Below are 22,668 nucleotides of genomic sequence, written 5' to 3'. Positions count from 1 at the left end.
GGCAGGGGTCAGCAAATTCCAGCCCATGGGCCAAATCCAGTCTGCCACCTGTTTTCATATGCCTTGTGATCCGAGAATAATTTTTACATTTTTTAATGGTTGGGAGAAAAAAAAAAAAAACCTAAAGCAGTATTTTGTGACCTGAAAAGAATATATGGAATTCAAATGTCAGTGTTCATCAAGTTTTACTGAAACACAGCCATCCTTAATTATTTGTATATTATCTACTACCACTTTTGTGCTATAATGGCAAAAGTGAGTAGTGGTAACAAAGACCAGGCATGCATGCTTAGTCGCTCAGTTGTCCGATTCTTTGCAACCCCACGGACTGTAGCCTGCCAGGTTCCTCTGTCTCTGGGATTTTCCAGGCAAGAATACTGGGGTGGGCTGTCATTCCCTTCTCCAGGGGATCTTCCTGACCTGGGTCTCCTGCATTGCAGGTGGATTTTTTACTGTCTGAGCCACAGGGAAGTCACCAGAGATGATATGGCCTGCAAAGACTAAAACATCTGCCAGCTGGCCCTTTACAAAAATAAGTCTGCTGAGTGGGCCCTGTTCTAGGGTAGAGTAGAACCACATTCTGGAGACCCCAGGGTCTTTCACTTTATCATTAAAAAGTGCCAAAAACTCATGGATCTTTGGGGAACTCACCTCTGACTTATTCTGCACTCCCCCACTCCCAGGCAATTTAGACAAACTAAATCATGTTCGATTTTATCATTTGGCTCAGACTATGAGGAGACAGAATAGGATTTCCAAACCTCTCCTTGGTCAGTTCAATGTGGTTCTGCAAACATATGCCAAAACTTAACATGTTTTAGATACAGTCTGAAATCCTTTGCTCACTATCAAAAAGAACAAAGTAAAACATAAACTTCTAAATGAGTTTAGAAGAGGGCATGTCCATTCCTAGCCAGCCTGGAAAGGACCAGTTAACAGATGGACCCCTTCCTCTGAACAAGAAGAGACTGGAGAGAAAGAAGGCACTCTGCTGAGGAGGAGGAGGGGAAACCAGCAAGGACCGTGGATGGCCGGATGCTGGAAACACACTGTACTGGCCTCAGGAGTCTGCCCTACGGTAGATGGTAGCCTTGACAACTGCCTTGTGGCTGCCACAGCGGCACCTGGGTGAGTGTCGGTCCCAGCCAGGTGTTCAGGCCATGTGCAGCTGAGTCGGGACGCCGTCTCCTCTGAGCCACGTGAAGAACACTCACACTGACTCAATGTGTCCACAGAGACGACGTCCCCTTTGTAAAACAGATTAAGAGAATCTCATTTCCCCAAGACTACTTAACTGTGGCAACCACAGCAAGTATTCACCCTTCATACCCATGATATCTGGACTAAACATAGCAGAAATTCAGATAATGCTTAACTTACACATTTCACCATCAGGACAGTGGGGGAAGGCTTTGGACAACCTCCATTAACTGTTATTTCATGAGGAGAATACAAAGGCAGACAAACTCAGAAGTTCTGTGAAGCTTTAGAGGACTCAGGTATCAGACTGATAAGAAAACAGGTGGTTTACAATGGTGACTAAAACATTTTTATCCATGATACTATAAGAAGATTTCATGCTATGAACCAGTGCCCAAACAGCTGTATCTATGTACATGAACTGAACCAAGTTTTCATAAAACAGTATTTTCCTTTACTACATGTAATCTACTACGATTTTTTTTTCTCAAAAATTTGTAAGGTAGTACCTCTTGGATGCTTCTGAGAAAAGAGAAGAGACACACTTTTCTCAATTTTCTCTACTAAGGAAAAACAAAAATCCTGGGCATTATATACAAAGCAAATGTAAGACTGACTCTGAAAGGTGAAGAGGAGTTAGACTATCTAGGGACCTTGGATCTCAAGGAAAGACATGAAGGTGAGTTTCCAAGGTGCTCTCTTTGCCTCATATATCCCAGACTTGGAGCTGAAGAACCTGAAACCTGGAGGTGTCAAACGGCACCGACAAAAAGTAAGATAATAAGAGCCTGTGCTCTGTAGACAAAGGACCATGACAAGGGCAGCCTAGCAAGATGGAAACTTCTAGATAGTAATTGCTCTAACATCACAGTAAAAATGTAACTCAACCACTCATATCAGCAAAGGAGAAGCCCAACTTCCACCCTGCCCTGGGCTATAATAAGGTATTCCAAAATCTCCAGTGGGTCATAGAAGGCCAAGTAAGGAGCCCAGACCTTCATCTCTGTCGGTTGGTAATAAGGTTACTTCCACGCCCCTGCAATGTCATCTGAGAAGTGTGAAGGTTGCACTTCCACCCCCAACAAGGAGGCAGTCCCTCCTTTCTGGGGTGATGTCAGAGCAAGCCTGGTGGTGAGCCTGGGCTTTCATCACGCTGTTTATCATCAGTGATAAACAGCAAAGAGGCCCCATCTCCCAGCATTCAACTTAGGCAGAGTGAGGAACCTGAATTTCTAACTCTACTTGGCTAGAGTGGTGTTAAAGAAAAGCAGTTAAAACAGAAGGTTGAAGTAAGAAAGATTCAGTCTCATGGGATTCCCTGGTAGCTCAGATGGTAAAGAATCTGCTGCAATGCAGGAGATCCAGGTTTGATCCCTGGGTTAGGAAGAGCTCCTGGAGAAGGGAATGGCTACCCACTCCAGTATTTTTGCCTGGAGAATTCCATGGACAGAGGAGCCTGGTGGGCTACAGTCCATGGAGGCACAAAGAATCAGGCACAACTGAGCAACTAACACTTCCCTTCAGTGTCTCATAACATAAAAAGAAAGTGTCCAAGTTCTGATTGAACAGAAAAAATCACACATAACTAAGAAGCAGGAGAACCTCAAAGTGAATGGGGAATGATCAATCCATAGATGCCAATACCAAGATGACAGATCTCAGAATTATTTGACAAAAATTTAAATGTGGGCCACGTTAAAAATCCTTCAGTGAGTAATTAAACCTCTTTCTCTCTTGCACACACACCCAAAAAGCTTCAGCCAAGAAAATCTCAAAAAAAAAAAAAAAAAGAGAGAGACAAAGAAGAAAAATGGAAATATCACGATTAAATAATATTCAAAATAAAAAGCTCAGTGGACACATTCAAGTGCTGAGTGGAGGAGACAAAGACTTCATTGTAAAGAGTCAAAGGAATTTCCTTGGCAGTGCAAGTGTTCTACATCTTGCTTCAGTTACACAACATGATGTGAGTATCAAAACTCAGTGACCTGAACGCTTAAAATACTTGCTTTCTATTGGATATTCATTGGAAGGACTGATGCTGAAGCTGAAGCTCCAGTACTCTGGCCACCTGATGCAAAGAGCCGACTCATTAGAAAAGACACTGATGCTGGGAAAGACTGAAGGCAGGAGAAGGGGGCGACAGAGGACGAGATGATTCGATGGCATCAATGACTCAATGGACAAGGGTTTGAGCAAACTTCAGGAGATAGTGAAGGACAGGGAAGCCCAGCGTGCTGCAATCCATGAGGCTGCAAAGAGTTGGACTCGACTGAGCAACTGAATGACAACAGCATACTGAATATAAAGTAATCTTTAAAATGTAACAAAATACAAACGTTGCTGCTGCTAAGTCGCTTCAGTCTTATCCGACTCTGTGCAACCCCATAGACGGCAGCCCACCAGGCTCCCTCGTCCCTGGGATTCTCCAGGCAAGAACACTGGAGTGGGCTGCCATTTCCTTCTCCAATGCATGAAAGTGAAAAGTGAAAGTGAAGTCGCTCAGTCGTGTCTGACTCTTCGAGACCCCATGGACTGCAGCCTACCAGGCTCCTCTGTCCATGGGATTTTCCAGGCAAGAGTACTGGAGTGGGGTGCCATTGCTTTCTCCGAATACAAACACTAGATACACTTAAATATTTACAAATGTTTTGGGGTTTGTTTTGTCTTTCATTTTTATTTTTTTCAGACTTTTTAATGTGGACTATTTTTAAGTCTTTATTGAGTTTGTAACAATATCGCTTCTGTTTTATGATGTGGTTTTTTGGCCACAAAGCATGTGGGATCTTAGCTGCCCACTGAACTCACATTCCCTGCACTGAAAAGCAGTCTTAACCACTGGACTGCCAGTGAAGTCCCTACAAATGTTTCTGAATCCCTCCTCTCCCCTCTGTTCAGCTACATGTTGAGGCAAGCCCAAGGTCTGTACTTACTAACTATATATATTTCATCATAGCCAAGTTATATCACTTCTTTTCCATGAGATGGAAATACTAATACGACCTTATTACTCAGCCACACATTGTTACTGTATTGACAACACGAGATGGCACATATGGGACACCCAACACTTAGCACATAGTCAGTGAGCATCCACACTCCATTTATATCCTTCTGTCATCCATCAAAACAGAGGAGTATTTGGCATTAACAATTTTAACAGCTGTTAAACAAGCAAAATGGTACCATGTAACTTTAAAGGATAAACACATTACAGATGTGAAAAGTAGCAGCCCTAAGTGAAAAGGGAAAACTAAAATAAATTTAAAAAAAAAAAAGGTGAAGCAAAGCCAGAGGAAAAAAATGACAGTTTTTCAAATAGATAAACAAACTTGGTGAGAGTTGAGGAATGAGGACAGAAGTAAAAATAAAAGCAAATTGCTGCACCTTGAAACATATGCTCTAAAGGTGAGCTGATGGCTGTCTGTCAAACCAAACTAATGAACTGAAAGTGTCTGATTGTTTAAAAAGTCTTTACATAGTACAGTCTGGTATTTTGAGAAGGGAGGAGGAAGTATAATAATGTAGAATTAACATAAGGAGGATGTTGCATTTTCTATCACTAAGGTATTTTTTTAGAAGAAGGAGGGAATTAGAAATCAGAAGGAGAGAAAGACTTGACCCACTTAAGGCCACCATGAAAATGGCTAAGGTAAAAATGAAAACAAGAACTCTTTCACATGACATACAACACTGTTCCAACCACACCACAATACTGTGGGGAATAAGAGGTTTTTCTTTTTCTCTCTACATCTTAATTAACCCTTCGTCAGTAAAACCATGAGCTTTGGAGTCAAATAAACCCGGCCCTACCACTGACCAGGTGGTAGGCTTTGGACAACTTACTTTGCATTAAGTTGTCTTATCTATAAAATTGGAACAATCATAACTTTTCTACAATGCTCTAGAAGGGTTAGATGAAAATGTATTTAAAGTGTTTAGTCAATGCTTGGCATTTTACTAAATGCCTCACAGACGGTAACCGCTGCAATCATTACTTCCTTCATTCTTGTTAATATAATCTTTGTGATACTGATTTCTTCTAAAGCAAGACCACAAATACACACAATTCCACTAAAAAGAAAGGGATGACTGGTTGGTGTGGTTAGGAAGGGGAGAAGAGGACAAAAGGTCACATAGAGGCTTAGAGAAGAAAAGCAACTTTAAAATTCTCTGGCAAGGGTCACCCCACAAGTGAAGTGAAAAAAGAATATTTCAGGAAGTAACGTCAGTTTTCTGTCAAATCACAGAAACATGAAAAGGCCTGATAGGTTCTGGTTTGACTTGATGAATGTGGGTGTTCGCCTTCCCCAAGGGGGTGGAGCCAGATCAACTTGGCAGACAATTCCGTTTGCTTATTTTCTCTATTCAGAGTAATGCTCAGGCTAAAGGAACACTCAAGTTTGACAACTCCCATCCTTCATTTCACCTGATCTTCACAAATGTATATACGCTATCTATAGGTGCATATATGTATGGATTGGTGTCCGCGTACAAGTACATGTAAGTCAAAAATCACATTACCTAAACGATCAAAGAAGAGCTATACCAGTGGAGGAAACAGACGACTGTAATGTAAAGACTGAGAATCAGCATTTTAAACACTTGTGATAGGGCTTCCCTGGTGGCTCAGTGTGTAAAGAATCCACTACCAACGGAGGAGATACAAGTTTGATCCCTGGTCCGGGAAGATCGTATATGCCGCAGAGCAACTAAGGCCTTGTGCTACAACTGTTCAGACTGTGCTCTTAGAGCCTGAGAGCCTCAACTACTGAGCCCATGTGCTGAAAAGACTGAAGACCACATGCCTTACAGCCTGTGTCCTACAACGAGAGAAGCCTCTGCAATGGGAAGCCTGTGCACAACAACGAAGAATAGTTACTGCTCTTTGCAACTAGAGGAAAGCCCATGTAGCAGTGAAGACCCAGCACAGCCAGAAACAAATAATTAAATAAAAAAAATTATGGTGATCTGAGGACTAAAAGTAGCTCAAAAGTCAATAGAGCCTTTAATAGGCATATCATTTCCTGGAGACTAATTTTTTTTAAAAATGCTCATGTTCAAGTTTCTCAGGTTTACTAAGAAAATTGATAAGATGCCATCCAAATTAGCACCACAAAGTGTCGCTCAGTACTCCTTGGTCAATCCTTTGAAGCCACACAGTCCAACACAGGAGCCAACAGCTGCATGTGGCTATTTTAATTATATTTAAGAACAGATGAAATTTAGTTCCTCTGTCACACCAGCCACATTTCCATTGTTCATCAACCATGTGCTGCTGTGGCTACCATATCAGAGAGTGCAGATTACTGAACATTTCCATCATTATAGCACGTACTAGTGGCTAGTACAAACTTGAAAAAAAAATCAGTGTCTTTCTTCCCAATGCTGAAATCAAACTGTTTTGTTCTATAAATGTTACTTGAAAAGGAACTGAAAAAACAAGAATTTGGAAATGATTCCTGGCTTTTCTATATTTGTTTCAAGTGATTTAAATAACCATATCTACAACACCTTCTAGAACTAACACCAAAAAAAGATGTCCTTTGCATCATAGGGGGCTGGAATGCAAAAGTAGAAAGTCAAGAGAAACCTGGAATAACAGGCAAGTTTGGCCCCAGAGTACAATATGAAGTAGGGCAAAGCTAACAGAGTTTTGCCAAGAGAAAACACTGGTCATAGCAAACACTCTTTTCCCACAACCTAAGAAATGACTCTACACATGGACATCATCAGACCATCAATACCAAAATCAGGCTGACTGTGTTCTTTGCAGCCAAAGATGGAGAAGATCTATACAGTAGCAAAAACAAGACCTGGAGCTGACTGTGGCTCAAACCATCAGCACCTGATTGCAAACTACTGCTGCTGCTGCTAAGTCACTTCAGTTGTGTCCGACTCTGTGCGACCACATAGACGGCAGCCCACCAGGCTCCCCCGTCCCTGGGATTCTCCAGGCAAGAACACTGGAGTGGGTCCTGATTGCAAAACTCAGGCTTAAATAGAAGAAAGTAGGGAAGAACACTAGGACACTCAGGTATGACCTAAATCAAATCCCTTATACAGCAGAGGTGACAAATAGATTCAAGGAATTAGATTTGATGGAGTGCCTGAAGAACTACGGAAGGAGGTTTGTAACACTGTACAGGAGGCAGTGACCAAAACCATCTCAAAGAAAAGGATGCAAGAAGGTAAAACAGTTGTCTGAGGAGGTTTTACAAATAGCTGGGGAGAGAAGAGAAGCAAAAGATAAAGGAGAAAAAGAAAGATATGTCCAAATGAAGGCAGGGTTCCAGACAATAGCAAGGATAAATAAGAAGGTCTTATTCAAAGAACGATGCAAAGAAATGGAGGAAAACAATAGAATGGGAAAGACTAGAGACCTCTTCAAGAAAATTGGAGATATCAACGGAACATTTCATGCAAGGATAGGCAAAATAAAGGACAGAAATGGTAAGGAACTTAGAGAAGCAGAAGAGATTAAGATTGGGGGGGGGGGCACGAATACACAGAAGAACTGTACAATAAAGGTCTCAATGACCCAGATAACCATGATAGTATGATTACTCACCTAGAGCTGGACACCCTTGAGAACAAAGCTAGTGGAGGTGATGGAATTCCAGCCAAGCTATTTCAAATCCTAAAAGATGATGCTGTTAAAGTACTGCACTCAATATGTCAGCAAACTTGGAAAACTCAGTAGTGGTCAAAGGACTAGAAAGAGTCAGTTTTCATTGCAATACCAAAGAATGTTCAAACTACCATAGAACTGCACTCATTTCACATGCTAGAAAGGTTATGCTCCAAATCCTTCAAGCTAAGTTTCAGCAGTATGTGAACCAAGAAATTTCAGATGTACAAGCTGGGTTTTGAAGGGGCAGAGGAACCAGAGATCAAATTGCTAACATTCCTTGGAGCATGGAGAAAGCAAGGGAATTCCAAAAAAAAATCTACTTCTGCTTTGAGTGTGTGGATCACAACAAACTGTAAAATTCTTAAAATGGGAGTACCAGACCCCCTATTGGTCTTCTGAGAAACCTGTATGTGGGTCAAGAAATAAAGACTAGAGCTGGACATGGAACAAGAACTTGGTTCAAAGTTGGGAAAAAGAGTATGGCAAGGCTGTATATTGTCACCCTTTTTATTTACCTTATATGCAGAGTACATAATGAGAAACACTGGGCTGGATGAATTACAAGTTGGAATCAAGACTGCTGTGAGAAATATCAATAATCTCAGCAGATGATATCAGTGTAACAGCAGAAAGTGAAGAAGAACTAAAGAGCCTCTTGATGAGGGTTTAAGAAGAGAGTGAAAAAGCTGGCTTAAAATTCAACATTTAAAAAAACTAAGATCATGGCATCCAGTCTCATCACTTTATGGCAAATATAAGGGGAAAAAGTGGACACAGTGACAAATTTTATTTTCCTGGGCTCCAAAATTACTGCAGACAGTGACTGCAGCCACGAAATTAAAAGATGCTTGCTCCTTGGAAGGAAAGCTATGACAAACCTAGATAGCATATTAAAAAGCAGAGACATTACTTTGCCGACAAAGGTCTATATAGTCAAAGGTATACTTTTTCCAGTAGTCCTGTGTGGATGTGGGGGCTGGACCATAAACAAGGTTGAGCACCGAAGAACTGATGTTTTTGAACTGTGGTGTTGGAGAAGAGTCTTGAGAGTCCTTTGGACCACAAGGAGATCAAACCAGTCAATTCTAAAGGAAACCAACCCTGAATATTCACTGGAAGTACTGATGCTGAAGCTCCAATACTTTGGCCACCTGATGCGAACAGCTGACTCACTGGAAAACACCCTGATGCTGGGAAGGATTGAAGGCAGGAGGAGAAGTGGGCAGCAAAAGATGAGATGATTAGATAGCATCATCAACTCAATGGACATGAATTTGAGTAAACTCTGGGCGATAGTGGAGGACAGAGGAGCCTGGTGTGCTGCAGTCCCTGGGGTTACAGAGTCAGACACATCCTAGCGACTGGACAACAAACCTACATTTTAAGGATAAGAAAATGATGAAATATAATGCCATAATTTGGAATTTTGTAAAATTTTTGCTCGTTGAGGATGAAGATCCCTTGTAACCTGTCTATTGTCCTTTCATACACATTTCAGATAGACTTTTATAAAAGTGATGTGCTTGTTTGGTTATTTTAGACAACTGTCAGATGTTTGAAATATCTACTCCCCAACTCTTTGCTCTGTTGTCACAATCAGTTTTTGTTGTTATTGCTGTTATAAGCTTTTAGAGACCCAAGATATCTGAGAAAGACAAAGATAAATTAGGAGTCAGAGATAATTCAGCTCTGGCAAAGCTCACAGTGTACTAAAATAGTGGCTCCCAAATGCCTACCCAGAGAAGAGAAATATATGCGATGTAAATGTCATTGGTTCTCAATGGAAACAGACTCTTAGGAGTTTTCCACTGATCATGTTTCCAGTATAAAGCCGTGTCCTTCATTTTGATACTGTTTTCCCTGAATTTCCTGATGTCAACTGTGTATCTTTTATGAAATTAGAGTTTGTGAGTACCTCTGTGCTGTGAGTTTGCTAAGTCCCCTCATTCATGTTTGATTATTTTGAGACCCTGTGGACTGTAGCCCACCAGGCTCCTCTGTCCATGAGACTCTCCAGCAAGAATACTGGAGTGGATTGCCATGCCCTCTTCCAGGGGATCTTCCCAACCCAGGGACTGAACCTGCGTCTCTTATGTCTCCTGCATTGGCAGTCAGATTCTTTACCACTGGTGCACCTGGGAAAACCAAGTACCTCTGAATCTGTGTACGTAAGTTTTAATGTTAACAAAAAAGTTACAGGAACTCAGCACCCCCATTTTAAGAAATTACTTGTCTATGAAAACTAGAAGATCGAACATTTCTATGATAATGACCATAAATAAGCAATCCAACATTTATTTGCAGATGATAAGACAGGGTGGAAATAAACACTGCTGAAGAAGTAATGATGACAGGCTTCCAAAATGAGAAGGAATAATTACTTCCAGCTACCACCACCATCTCCTCTAAAACAGGCAAGACTTCACAGGAACTTGGAATTTTAGACTGGGTTTGAAGAGGTGAGGTTTGTACTCATAGATCAGGAGAAGGCATCTAAGCAGAAGGACCAAGTAGGAGACTGGGACTGACATATGCCCACTACTATATATAAAATAGATAAACTGATAAGAGCCTGCTGTATAGCACAGAGAACTCAATTCATTACTCTGCAATGGCCTATATGGGGAAAGAAAAAGAAAAAGAGTGGATATATGTATGAAAGTGAAAGTAAAAGTTAAGTCGCTCAGTCATCTCCGATTCTTTGCGACCCTGTGGACTGTAGCCCACCAGGCTTCTCCGTCCATGGGATTCTCCAAGCAAGAATACTGGAGTGGGTTGCCATTTCCTTTCCAGGGGATCTTCCTGACCCAGGGATGGAACACAGGTCTCTCACATTCCAGGCAGACGTTTTAACCTCTGAGCCACCAGGGAAGCCTTGGATATGTGTATAATTAATTCCCTTTGTGGTATTCCTGAAACTAAAACAATACTGCAAATCAAGTATAAACCAATAATTTTAAAAAATAGAAATAAAAAGTGCAGATTAGGGAAGTCTGGAGCATTTACAAGAAGGAACAAGTCTTTTAAAACCTAAATGAAAAAAAAATCATGAAGATGAGACAGGATAATCTGGGAGCAGATTATAATGAGAGAGTGATGTCTTGAGTATTAGGATAAGAGGTAATATTTTTCACTAAACAGTTGGAAAAGCAAGATTTTGAGCAGGGAGAAATTTAGCTAATATGTTTCAGGAACATGGATGACTATGATGAGATCTTTCACATGTTGATATGCATGTGGCCTTCAGATACAGTTCGAAAGTGAATCACTCAGTCATGTCTCACTCTTTGTGACCCAATGGACTGTAGCCCGACAGGCTCCTCTGTGCATGGAATTCTCCAGGCAAGAATACCTGAGTGAGTAGCTATTCCCTTCTCCAGGGGATCTTATCTACCCAGGAATCGAACCTGGGTCTCCCTCATTGCAGGCAGATTCTTAACCACCTGAGTCAAAGATACAGTTTAAGTCTCATTAAAACCCTCTCCCCTATCCCAACACATACTTGTATTACTTCATCTGAACTCCCAAAGCTTTCTTTCATGATTCAGGGCAGTATGCTACCACTTCAAGTCACCACTCAAAAGTTAGGCATCAAATGGATCATGTTAATTATCAACATCATTACCTTTGACGCTTTCAGTACTGGGCTCACCATAAGGACTCTGAACAATGCCTCCTGGTACAAGTCAACACATACTCCACTGCCCTTATGTTCCCACCTGTGAGCCCTACCACTGAGCACTGGTGGGTGTGCCTGTTGTAGACATGTTAAGCACATAGACGCACACTGCCCTAGGAGACAATGACGACAAAACCACAAGCGAATAGCAGTGAGTGCGAGTGAGTATTTGAGAAAGGATTTATATCCCCACTTAGCTCTTCAAATCAGACAATGCTTCTAAAATATTTTAGCAGTGTCTTCACTGATTGGTCTAGCTCTTCTTGGCTGGTATACAAACAAAAACAATGCTAAAGAATACTCTCTGAAAGATTAGCAATTCATTTTATGGTAGTATAAATTATTTCTAAAGATGCTTCTAGTCAGTTCTCAATATGACAGTAATTAAAACATTGTAAACACCAACTGTTACACTATCTCAGTCTCTCCTTAAGATTAGAGAGGAGAAGGGAGTGGGGATCAAGCACATAAAGTTCAGTTCACAGAAAGTTATCAGTCCAACTGTTTGCCTTCTTGGCTGCTGCTATTAAAAACCACGAGAAAAAAGGTACTGCTCTAAGTTCGTACTTTCCAATTTCAGCAGAATCCTCAAGCTTTGCCCCACCTTCCATTTTCAACCAGCCTACTCATTCCTCCCAAAAGTCTATTGACATGCTCATCTCACCCTATATAATAATCTTTCCTCAACTCTGTTGTGAATATATTGACAAACTTCTCTTTTCCCACTTCCAGACATTAGATTGTTAGGTAGTAAACTGTTGTTTCTAATTTAGGTCAACCTATATGGGCACTTTTCTAAGCACTTAACGCTGCTGGGGTGGATCAGATTGCCTTAGTCGTTGTGTCCAACTCTTCTGCGACCTCATGGACTATAGCCCACCAGGCTCCTCTGTCCATGGGATTTTTCACACAAGAATGCTGGAGTGGGTTGTCATTTCCTTCTGCAAGCACTCATGCTGCTAGGATGGATCAGATTACTGCTTGATAAACATTCACTCTCCTACCCTCGGAGCAGAATATGTTCCTATACGATGACTTTGGTCTTGACCATGTAAGTTCATTTGGTCAGTGGCTGTGAGTGTAGGAGACGTGAGCAACAGAGTTCAGCATGCTATGAAGTTTGCTTGGCTTCACATGCACTTGTCATAAGCAGGGAAAGGGCATGCCTAGAGGCAACTACTCTTTCAAACTTCGCCCTAGGATGAGACACACAGAGTAGAACTGATCCCAGCCTCTCTCAGCCGAGAGGTAGAGAACTAGAAAAGGTGGCAGGTGCCAGACCCATAGGAGTCTGAAAGCTACAGTAGAATTCTGCTCTTTATCTCAAGGCCAGTGGGGACCTTTCAGGATGCAGCTTCTAGGGAAAGTCTTCTCCATCCCATCCCAGTGCTGTTTGAGGTCCCTTTAATTCCCATGTTGTTACGGAAGCACAACTGTGCTGTTACACAGCACGATTGTTTATGCATTTACCACAACACCAATGCCAACTTCTCTCCTTACAATGGTAACTCTAATTCAGGCAGGAGACAATAGTGACTAAGCTCTGGGAATGTCAATGAGAATTTAGAGGCACCGATATTTGCCTCGATGGGTTTCACCCGCTTTGAACACGTGATCTAAACATTTCTGCAACAGGATAAGAGAAAGACATCCAGAGCGAGGGGAGCAATCCACAAGAGCCATGCCTATCTCAGAGCAGATCCTGAAGGCTGGCTCTGTGGGCAGAAGGGAATCTGAGAAGCAGCTGGTGCTGGAGGGGGTGGCTCTGCCAGCTGATACTAAAATAAACCGGGGACTAGCAGGCATTTCATCAGCCATCAACCCTCTGCCCCTTTGTGCACGGCTGACTCCTTGTTATGCAGGCCTCCACTTCAGCAGCATCTTCTCGGCGAAGACATTCCTGACCACAAAATCTAAATGGCTTCCCAGGCAAACACCACCCCATCACTCCATTCCGATTCTCTAACACATAGCACTAGGTGCTCTCTGATACAGAATTGTGGATGTGTTTACTGCCCAACTCCAGAAATAAAAAACTAAGTCATGAGACAAAGGAGCCTTGCCTGGGTCATTGTTATAACCCTAGCACAGGGCCTGATTCATGCAGCAGCATTCGGCAAATAACTGTTAAGTGAGTAAGTGAATGAATGAATGGGCTTGTCCTCTTTTACACACCTCCTTGTCTCTGGTATTTATTTTCCTCTGCAAGACTGCTTCGAATGTTCCCTTTTAACAGGAATCTTCAAAGTCCATAAACGTATGCAAGGTTTAACGTGTATGTATGTCTCTATTTTTCTGGGTAAAGAAACACTAGCTATCATCAGAGAATGAAAAGATCAGTACCTGCTGTGGACCGAATTGTGACCCCCCCTACACACACACAGAAATTCATATGCTAATGTTTTAAGCCCCAATGTAACTATATTGGGAAACAGGACCTTTAAAGAGGTAATCAAGGTAAAATGAGGCAATGAAGGTGAGCCTTAATCCAACGTAACCGGTGCCCTTATTTAAAAACAACAACAACAAAAACCAACTACCCTTTACTTGAGTAAGTAGGTAGGCAATATTCCTTACATACATCACCCAAATTTGGCTGGATGATGGGTGATAGAATCACCTCATTTATTCATTCCCCAAATCTGGATGGACGATAGAATTGTTCCCATTCCATAGACCAGTAAATGAAGTCAGGATCTAAGCCCAGTCAATGGGTCACCTTAGCTACACATTACAGTCACTTGGAGAACTTGTTAAATCATTCTTACTTAGCCAACCAGAAAGAGCTCCCAAGTTCATTGGTCCTCGAAGAGCCCAGGCATCTCGTCCTTCTAACAAAGAGCCAGAATTAAGAACCACTGAGAAAGGCAATCACAATTCCCAGATCTTGTGATAGTCTGCCTCTCCAGGTAATCATTGCAACTACTACTGCACAACTGTCAAAGGGCTCCTGCTCATGGCATGCTCAGCGAATCTTGGTTATTTTGTTCCAGTCCACCTCCATCCTGTCTTCACAACAGCCCAATATTTCCTTGGGGATAATGCCCTCCTCCTCCTCCCACTCCTTACGGTTCAGGGGGGATGTCGCCAATTCCTGAGCTCAAGCACAGGCACTGGCCCTAAACCCCTCAGCACAGTCCCTTACCATCGATCACATGACCTATGCTGTCCAATCAGAGAGCTCTCTGCACTTGTGAGGGATAAGATGTGTCCACAGGAGGCTATGAGGCAGGAATTGCTATGGCAGTCCTGACCTCCCAAGATGAAAGCCACTGTGTGAACAGGGCTACCACAGCAGAGGAGCCAACAGAGAAACAGATTTCAGGCGACATAACTAGAAACCTAGCCTTGGGAAAGGTTTCATCCAGATCTGCACCCAGGCTTCTTAGTTAGGTGAGCCAATATAAAGCCTCCTTGTACTCAAGCCTGGTTGAGTTAGGTTGGGTTTTCTAAGGCTGAAATTCATATCACATGTGTCACATCAAACACACTCCTAGTCTCAGGACTAGAAGGGTCTTCAGATGTCAGTGGAGTGGTTTTCGAACTGTGTGTTAGGTAAGGAACTGGGATTTTTATCCTAAGTTCAACAGGGTGCCTCTTGAGAGTTTTAAGCAAGCAAACTGCCATTTCAAATTTTTTCTAAAAAATTATCCTGTATCTGTATGCAACACATTTGGGAGGCTCAAAACTAGAATGAGAAACCTTAAGATTAAGGCTCTTGGGTTCTCCAGGTGAGAAGAGATGAAGACCTAAGTTAGGACAAAGGTGGTGAAAATGAGAGGCGATGTGTTTGTAAATTATTTAGATCAGGGGTTGATTAGCTTTTACTGTCAAGGGTCTGGATAGTAAATATTTACAGCTTTGCTAACCAGACAGTGTTGCAATTGCCCAACTCTGCCACAGCAGTACAAAAGTGAAAGTTGCTCAGTCATGTCTGACTCTTTGCGACCCCGTGGACTGCACAGTCCATGGAATTCTCCAGGCCAGAGTACTGGAGTGATTAGCTGTTTCCTCCTCCAGGGGATCTTCCCAACTCAGCGATCAAACCCAGGTCCCCCGCATTGCAGGCAGATTCTTTACCAGTTAAATCACAAGGGAAGCCCAAGAATACAGGAGTGGGTAGCCTATCCCTTCTCCAGCAGATCTTCCCAACCCAGGAATCAAACTGGCGTCTCCTGCATCACAGGTGGATTCTTTACCAGCTGATCCACCAGGGAAGCTGCAGTACAAACGCAGCAATAAATCCGTAAACTAATGAGCATAACTCTGTCCTAGCATGGTCGTTTGCCAGACCCTGACTTAGATAGTAAAATGGGTCAAACCTGGTAACTAACTAGATGTGAAGGAAGAGGAAAAGGAAGAGTCAAGTTGCTGGGTTTCTGCACCTTTATATTCTCAGTGTTTGGTCCCAGGATCATAAACTCATTGAGTCAGAGGAGGAGAGAAACTTATTAAAATTATATAGTTTAACCACCTCATTTTACTGGTTATGATATTGAGGGCAGGTGCCTCTGATGCAGCAACTAGTTAGCAGTGAAGGCAGGGCCAGAATTTCCAACTGGCTTCAGCAGTGCCTCTTTTGCACTCAACTGTTCTTTTCCGTGCCTTTTCCAAGGGAAAAGATAAAGGTTTCCCTCTCTGCCTTGAGACCACCATGTTATATGTAATAAAGATTATTGTCTATTTAATAAGCAATGCTAGGCATCTATCATGTGTCCTAGGGCCACTGAGAGACTGCCTCCCATCTGGAAACCTTAAAAATCTTATCTTTGTTTCACACATTTTCCCCAAGCCATTTTTGTGCTTCTGACTTTTTTCTTTTTTAAAGATCTGATACTTTTTTAAAAAAGGGTTGTGAAACATACATCACACTTCTTTGCTCTAAGGATTATTCACTTTCTAATCTGAACAATGTTTTATGTTAAAAGCATATAAAGAATTTATTCAAGCCAAGAACTAAAGCACTGCTTATTCAGCCTCATGACAAGAAAAGAATAAATCACAGACATGTATTATCAGAATATAACCACAGTTGACTCCAATTGAAGACCAAAAAAATCTACTATGAGGCAAGTAAAATGCCTTATGCCTGCTATGCAAAACCAAAAACCATACAAAGAAAAAGCCTAGAAGAAAATACGCCAAATACTAACAGTGGCTGTCTTTCAAAGTTAGGTCCCTGGATAATATTTTTTTCTTTCTACTTTCCAAAGGGTATATGTAATAAATGTGTAATTATAATTATTTTAAAAGGTTAAATTGACTGGTAAGGAAATGCTGCTATGTTGCATTTTTTAATTCTTGAATTTCTAATAGTATCTCCCTCTAGGATAGTAACAGAATATAGCAAATTATGTAAAAAAATTTTTTTAAACCTTCAGGTTTGCAACAAACTATGCTTTTAGGTCTTTGTAACTGGATAATTTTTAATAAAGCTTTGTTAACTGGGTAATTTATTTTCCTTCATACATAGTGAATGATTCTTCTTTATGTATTTCCAGACACCACATTCTCCTCATTATGACCTTGTTTCTCTGTACAGTACCGTTTTTTTTCCCTCTCATCTCCTGACAGACCCAACATGGTTGGCTGACTGAATCTAAGTTCAAGCTTTTCTGAAAGATTATCTTTAAACATGGACTCACTGCCCTCAGGGGAGAGGTCTTGCTCACCTCCTTCTTCTTTCAGGGAGTCTTGACCTACTGGCGGCTCCCTGAGACTGGGAACCCAGATGTTCAGACAGACGACAAAGGCATCACCACAGAGCACGTGGTCATGCCAACAGGCGAGTCCTCTGGGTTCCACAGTTGGCTCTTCCACAGAGGCCAGCTCAGCATCACCCAGCTCTCCTCCATTTCCACCCCAATGATGAAGAACTGGTGGGAAGACACAGAGGACAAGCGAGGAGAAAAAGCTAGGTCAGAACGGAAAGAGGCAGCTGTGGGAGACCCATGGGGACATCTCTCTAAGTTCAAAACGACCCAATCAGCAGAAAGGAGCAGATGGGCAAGTCTCTAGGAAGCAGTCAGCAGACTGTGTGCTTAAATCAAGTTCCAAAATGCCACCATCTGAACACACAAGGGTCTGCAGGTTCCTAACAGGAGCAGCTTTGTGATCTGAGCCAGCACTTTTCCACTCACCCTTTCCAGGCTGACTTATAGCTGGCTGCCACTTCAACAACCACCCCTGGTCTCAAATATAAAATACACTCTTACTCCAAGAAGTTCCATAAACAGAACACTCTCTCTCTCAGGGTTGACTCTATTAAGATGTTAGTTTGCCGGACTGCTTTTGTCAAATCTGAGTGATTATATGTACACTATAGCACTAGGATGGAAGTTACAAAACTTAAGGCTTTTTTCTCATCTCATTGTACATTGTTCAAAAAGCCTGATGTGCTGAGAAAAATATGAATTCAGGCAACAGTTGTTTTCTGAGCACCTACTATGCACCAGTTATTCTTTTAGGAACTCATATACACACACACAGGTTATAACTGTAGTGGAAGAAAATTTCTGGTTAAAAGCATCCTCTTTGGAAATGGGCATTCATAGAAAATCTACGCTTAGATTGCCAACTTTCTTAAAAATAATAAAATATACCTAGATAATGGAAGTTAATTGGTGACAAGGCTTATACTCAGCAATCAGATACTAGAGTTTGAATACTGGGTCTTCTGAGTAATTAACCAGCCCAGCCCAATTAAAAACAAACCGCCACCTACAACAACAACAACAACAAAAAAAAAACCCTAGAAGTCCTGACATAAGATGACCCACTCCCTTGTCCTAAAAAATATTCAGCCAATTCATCTTACAATGAAAACCATGATTGACAGACCCAATTTAAAGAGATCTTCCTAATTTTTAGCATGGGCTATTTAAATATAAGGAAAGCCTAATATTTACAAACATCTGACAATATTCAATCAAAAAAGACCAGAATGAATAGAAAGAAAAGTGCACTGGAAGAAATACAGAGTGAAATAAATTTCAGTTGAAAAAATAAAAATGTTAGCATTAATATCCTCAATAAAATATAAAAAGATTACATCCACAAAACAAGATTAGGATGCTATAAAAACTTCAGAAAACTAAAAAAAAATCTCTTTGGAAAGTTAAAAATGATAGTAGAAATTATAAGTGTCATAGAAGTTTGAAAGATAAAATTAATCTACCAGAAAACAGAACAAAAAGAACAGAGATGAGAAATAGGAAACATAGATTTCAAAAATAAGAACCAGTCCAGGAAATTTATCATCTCAAAAATAGCAGCCAGAGAAATAAAGAACAGAATGAATTGGATAAAAGGAAATCAAATAAATAATTCAAAAAACTTCTCAGAAGTGAATGACATGAGTTTCTACTTTGAAAAACCACTAAGTACACAATGCAATGGATAGAAATAGACTCACACCAAAGCATAGTCTCATCAAGTTTCTCAGCACTAGAAATAGAAAAGATTTAATAATTTCAAAAAAATGTGTATTTCATACCAATGATCAAGAATGGTGAGGCTTCAGATTTCTCAAAACCAGGACTGGAAACTAGAAGATATTAGAGGCTTCAACATTGGGAGGGAAGGCAATTTTCAACTTATTTTTAAAAGTCTAATCAATTTATCAATTAAATACAAGGGTTGAATACACACCTCATCAGATACGAAGTTCTCAAAAGTATGCTTCCCATGTACCTTTTCTCAGGAGGTAACGGGGGGATAGGGTCCATCAGAACGAAGGTGGAAACAAAATAAGAGATAGATCTAGGGTCCTAGAAGAGGGACTATAACACAGACGCCAAGAAGGGCAACCCAAGGAGGCTGGTGGAAGGAAACCCAAACACGGCAGCTCTAAAGCAAGTCTAGAAATGGACTTCTTAAAACCAGCCAGAATTCTTTGGGGAAATTTTTCTTCAATGAGAAGAGATTGACAGAATACCATATGAATGTATGGAGAAGAGCTTTAACAAACAAATTTTTGTTTGGAATTAGTGATAAGTTTATAGGACATTAAGAAAACAATACCTCATTTTAAGCATTTTTTAAAGGAAATAACTCATTTTGAAATTAAGCTCACAAAACTAATAAAAATAAAATCTCAAGTTTATAAAGTGCTTAATATACTTCCTTGCACATAGTAAGTACTCAAAGAATTTAGACACTATGATGATGTTCTTAAACGTACATACATATACAGGCTTCATTCTGTTTCTTTTATTAAGTAGCCTCATACAGATACTTAACCAAAGCGTGTTTCCTCATATGCAAAATGGGAATGCATATATTGTAGCAGGCATTATTAAAAATGGTTATAAGCCACAATCCTTGGTGTACAGTAAACCCTTAATAAATGGTAGAGAATATCTGTCTATATTCATTTATATAAAAAAAATGGGCATGACTCATCTGAAAATGTAACCCTAATTTACAAATATCTAACACTTAGAGGGCTTCCCAGGTGACTCAGTGGTAAAGAATCTGCCTTCAGTGCAGAATGTGGGCTTGATCCCTGGGTTGAGAAGATCCCCTGGAGGATGAAATGGCAACCCACTCTGGTATTCTTGCCTGAAAAATTCCATGGACAGAAGAGCCTGGACTCTTTGTCCATGGGATGGCAAAGAGCTGGACAAGACTGAGCATTCAAGCAGCACTTGGAGGACACAGTTACATAGTAGCTGAATATAAAAATAACAGTGATTCTGAATGTTTACATGATCAAAGATTTTAGAACGTTAAGAATAAAGATGGCTGAACATCCTCCATAGGATAAACAAGAATATATCAATGAGACATTAGGGCAGTGGTCCTCAACCTTTTTGGCACCAGGGACTGGTTTTGTGAAAGGCAATTTTTCCACAGACTGGGGTTGGGGGGATGGTTTCCAGATGATTCAAGCGCATTACGTTTATCGTGTCCTTTACTTCTATTATTATTACATCAGCTCAGATCAACAAGCATTAGATCCTGGAGGTTGGGGACCACTACATTAGGGAATAACTAGATAGACAGATTTAGGAGACCAAGATGAAACTTCAGAAGCAAAGGTAGAAAACCTTGTTAAAAGAACATTTTTAAGAATAAAAGGAAGTGAAGTGAAGTCGATCAGTCGTGTCCGACTCTTTGCGACCCCATGGACTATAGCCTACCAGGCTCCTCTGTCCATGGGATTTTCCAGGCAATATTATTGGAGTGGATTGCCATTTCCTTCTCCAGGGATCTTCCCCACCCAGGGATCGAACCTGGGTCTCCTGCATTGAAGGTAGATTCTTTACCATCTGAGTCACCAGAGAAGACCGAAACACATACACCTTTCATTATAAAATGTATTTCCTATGGTTGTGACCTTGACAATAACCATCAACAAATTACAGGACTAGCGCTGTGATGATACCTTGAGAAACGTGGACAGTTACATATCTGTTGCCCTGTCAAGAGCTCTAATCATTGTCCTCAGTAGTGCTGCAACTGAAGAGAATGAAACTGAGCATCATGCTTACAGACATTTTTTAAGAACAGAAGGGGGCAGAAAAGAGAAGGCAATGGCAACCCACTCCAGTACTCTTGCCTGGAAAATCCCATGGATGGAGGAACCTGGTAGGCTGTAGTCCATGGTGTTGCTAAGAGTCGGACACGACTGAGCGATTTCACTTTCCTGCATTGGAGAAGGAAATGGCAACCCACTCCAGTGTTCTTGCCTGGAGAAATCCCAGGGACAGGGGAGCCTGGTGGGCTGCCGTCTATGGGGCTGCACAGAGTCGGACATGAAAGAAGCAACAGCAGCAGCAGAAAGGGGGCAGAATAAAATTACACCAGGTACAGTCAATTACCTACATAAAGTCAAGGAAGAAATATAAACTCTCCCAGGGTGATATACTGGCTGTATCAGGGTGGCATTCTTGTTTAATAGCAACAGAATGGGCACTGAAGTCATCTGAATTGGTGGTTGAATTCTTGATCCATCATTTACCAGCTGGTCACCCTGTTTGTTTAACCTTTACTCTGAGCACATCATGAGAAATGCCAACTGAATGAGTTACAAGCTGGAATCAAGATAGATGGGAGAAACACCAACAACCTCAGATATGCAGATGATTCCACTCTAATGGCAGAAAGCGAAGAGGAACTAAAGAGCCTCTTGCTGAGGCTGAAGGAGAGTGAAAGAGCTAGCTTAAAACTAAGATCATGGCATCCGGTCCCATTCAGTTCAGTCGCTCAGTCGTGTCCGACCCTTTGCGACCCCATGAATCTCAGCACGCCACGCCTCCCTCTCCATCACCAACTCCTGGAGTTCACTCAAACTCACATCCATCGAGTCTGTGATGCCATCCAGCCATCTCATCCTCTGTTGTCCCCTTCTCCTCCTGCCCCCAATCCCTCCCAGCATCAGAGTCTTTTCCAATGAGTCAACTCTTCGCATGAGGTGGCCAAAGTACTGGAGTTTCAGCTTTAGCATCATTCCTTCCAAAGAAATCCCAGGGCTGATCTCCTTCAGAATGGACTGATTGGATCTCCTTGCAGTCCAAGGGACTCTCAAGAGTCTTCTCCAACCTCATGGCAAGTAAAAGGGGAAAAGGTGGAAGTAGTGACAGATTTCCTCTTCTTGGGCTCTAAAATCACTGAGGATAGTGACTGCAGCCATGAAATCAGAAGATGATTGGTTGTTGGCAGGAAAGCTATGACAAACCTAGACGGTGTGTTGAAAAAGCAGAGATATTACTCTGTTGAGAAAGGTCTGTATAGTCAAGGCTATGGTCTTCCCAGTGGTCACGTACGGTTGTGAGAGCCAAAGAATTGATGCCTTGGAACTGTGGTGCTGGAGAAGATTCCTGAAAGTCTCTTGGACAGCAAGGAGAACAAAGCAATGAGTCTTGAGAGAAGTCAACCCTGAATACTAGTTGGAAGGACTAATGGTGAAGCTGAAGCTCCAGTATTTTGGTCATCTGATGTGAACAGCGAACTTAGTAGAAAAGACCCTGATGCTGGGAAAGACTGAAGGCAGGAGTAGAAGGGGGTGACACTGGATGAGATGGTTGGATGATATCACCGACTCAATGGACAGGAGTTTGAGCAAACTCTGGGAGATAGAGAAGGACAGGGCAGCCTGGCATACTGCAGTCCATGAGGTCACAGAGTCAGACACAACTGGGTGACTGAACAA

General features: G+C 41.5%; 1 protein-coding gene across 4 annotated transcripts in view; it reads right to left on the bottom strand.

Annotated features, from left to right (window-relative positions):
* SAMD12 (sterile alpha motif domain containing 12) overlaps window positions 1-22,668 on the bottom strand; it is a 457,253-nt gene that overhangs the window by 419,015 nt on the left and 15,570 nt on the right. For 2 of the 4 annotated variants that reach the window (XM_040262015.1, XM_040262014.1), the window contains exon 2: window positions 17,186-17,389. The exons of the other annotated variants lie outside the window; for them this stretch is intronic. In XM_040262015.1, the coding sequence (XP_040117949.1) occupies window positions 17,186-17,389 (204 nt within the window). The remainder of the gene's footprint in view (window positions 1-17,185; window positions 17,390-22,668) is intronic. 4 annotated transcript variants of the gene reach the window in all.

The sequence above is a fragment of the Oryx dammah genome, unplaced genomic scaffold (genome assembly GCF_014754425.2).
Source record: "Oryx dammah isolate SB20612 unplaced genomic scaffold, SCBI_Odam_1.1 HiC_scaffold_19, whole genome shotgun sequence".
Taxonomy (NCBI): domain Eukaryota; kingdom Metazoa; phylum Chordata; class Mammalia; order Artiodactyla; family Bovidae; genus Oryx; species Oryx dammah.
Note: the sequence above shows the minus strand (reverse complement) of the source record. Positions and strands in the feature narration are given on the sequence as shown.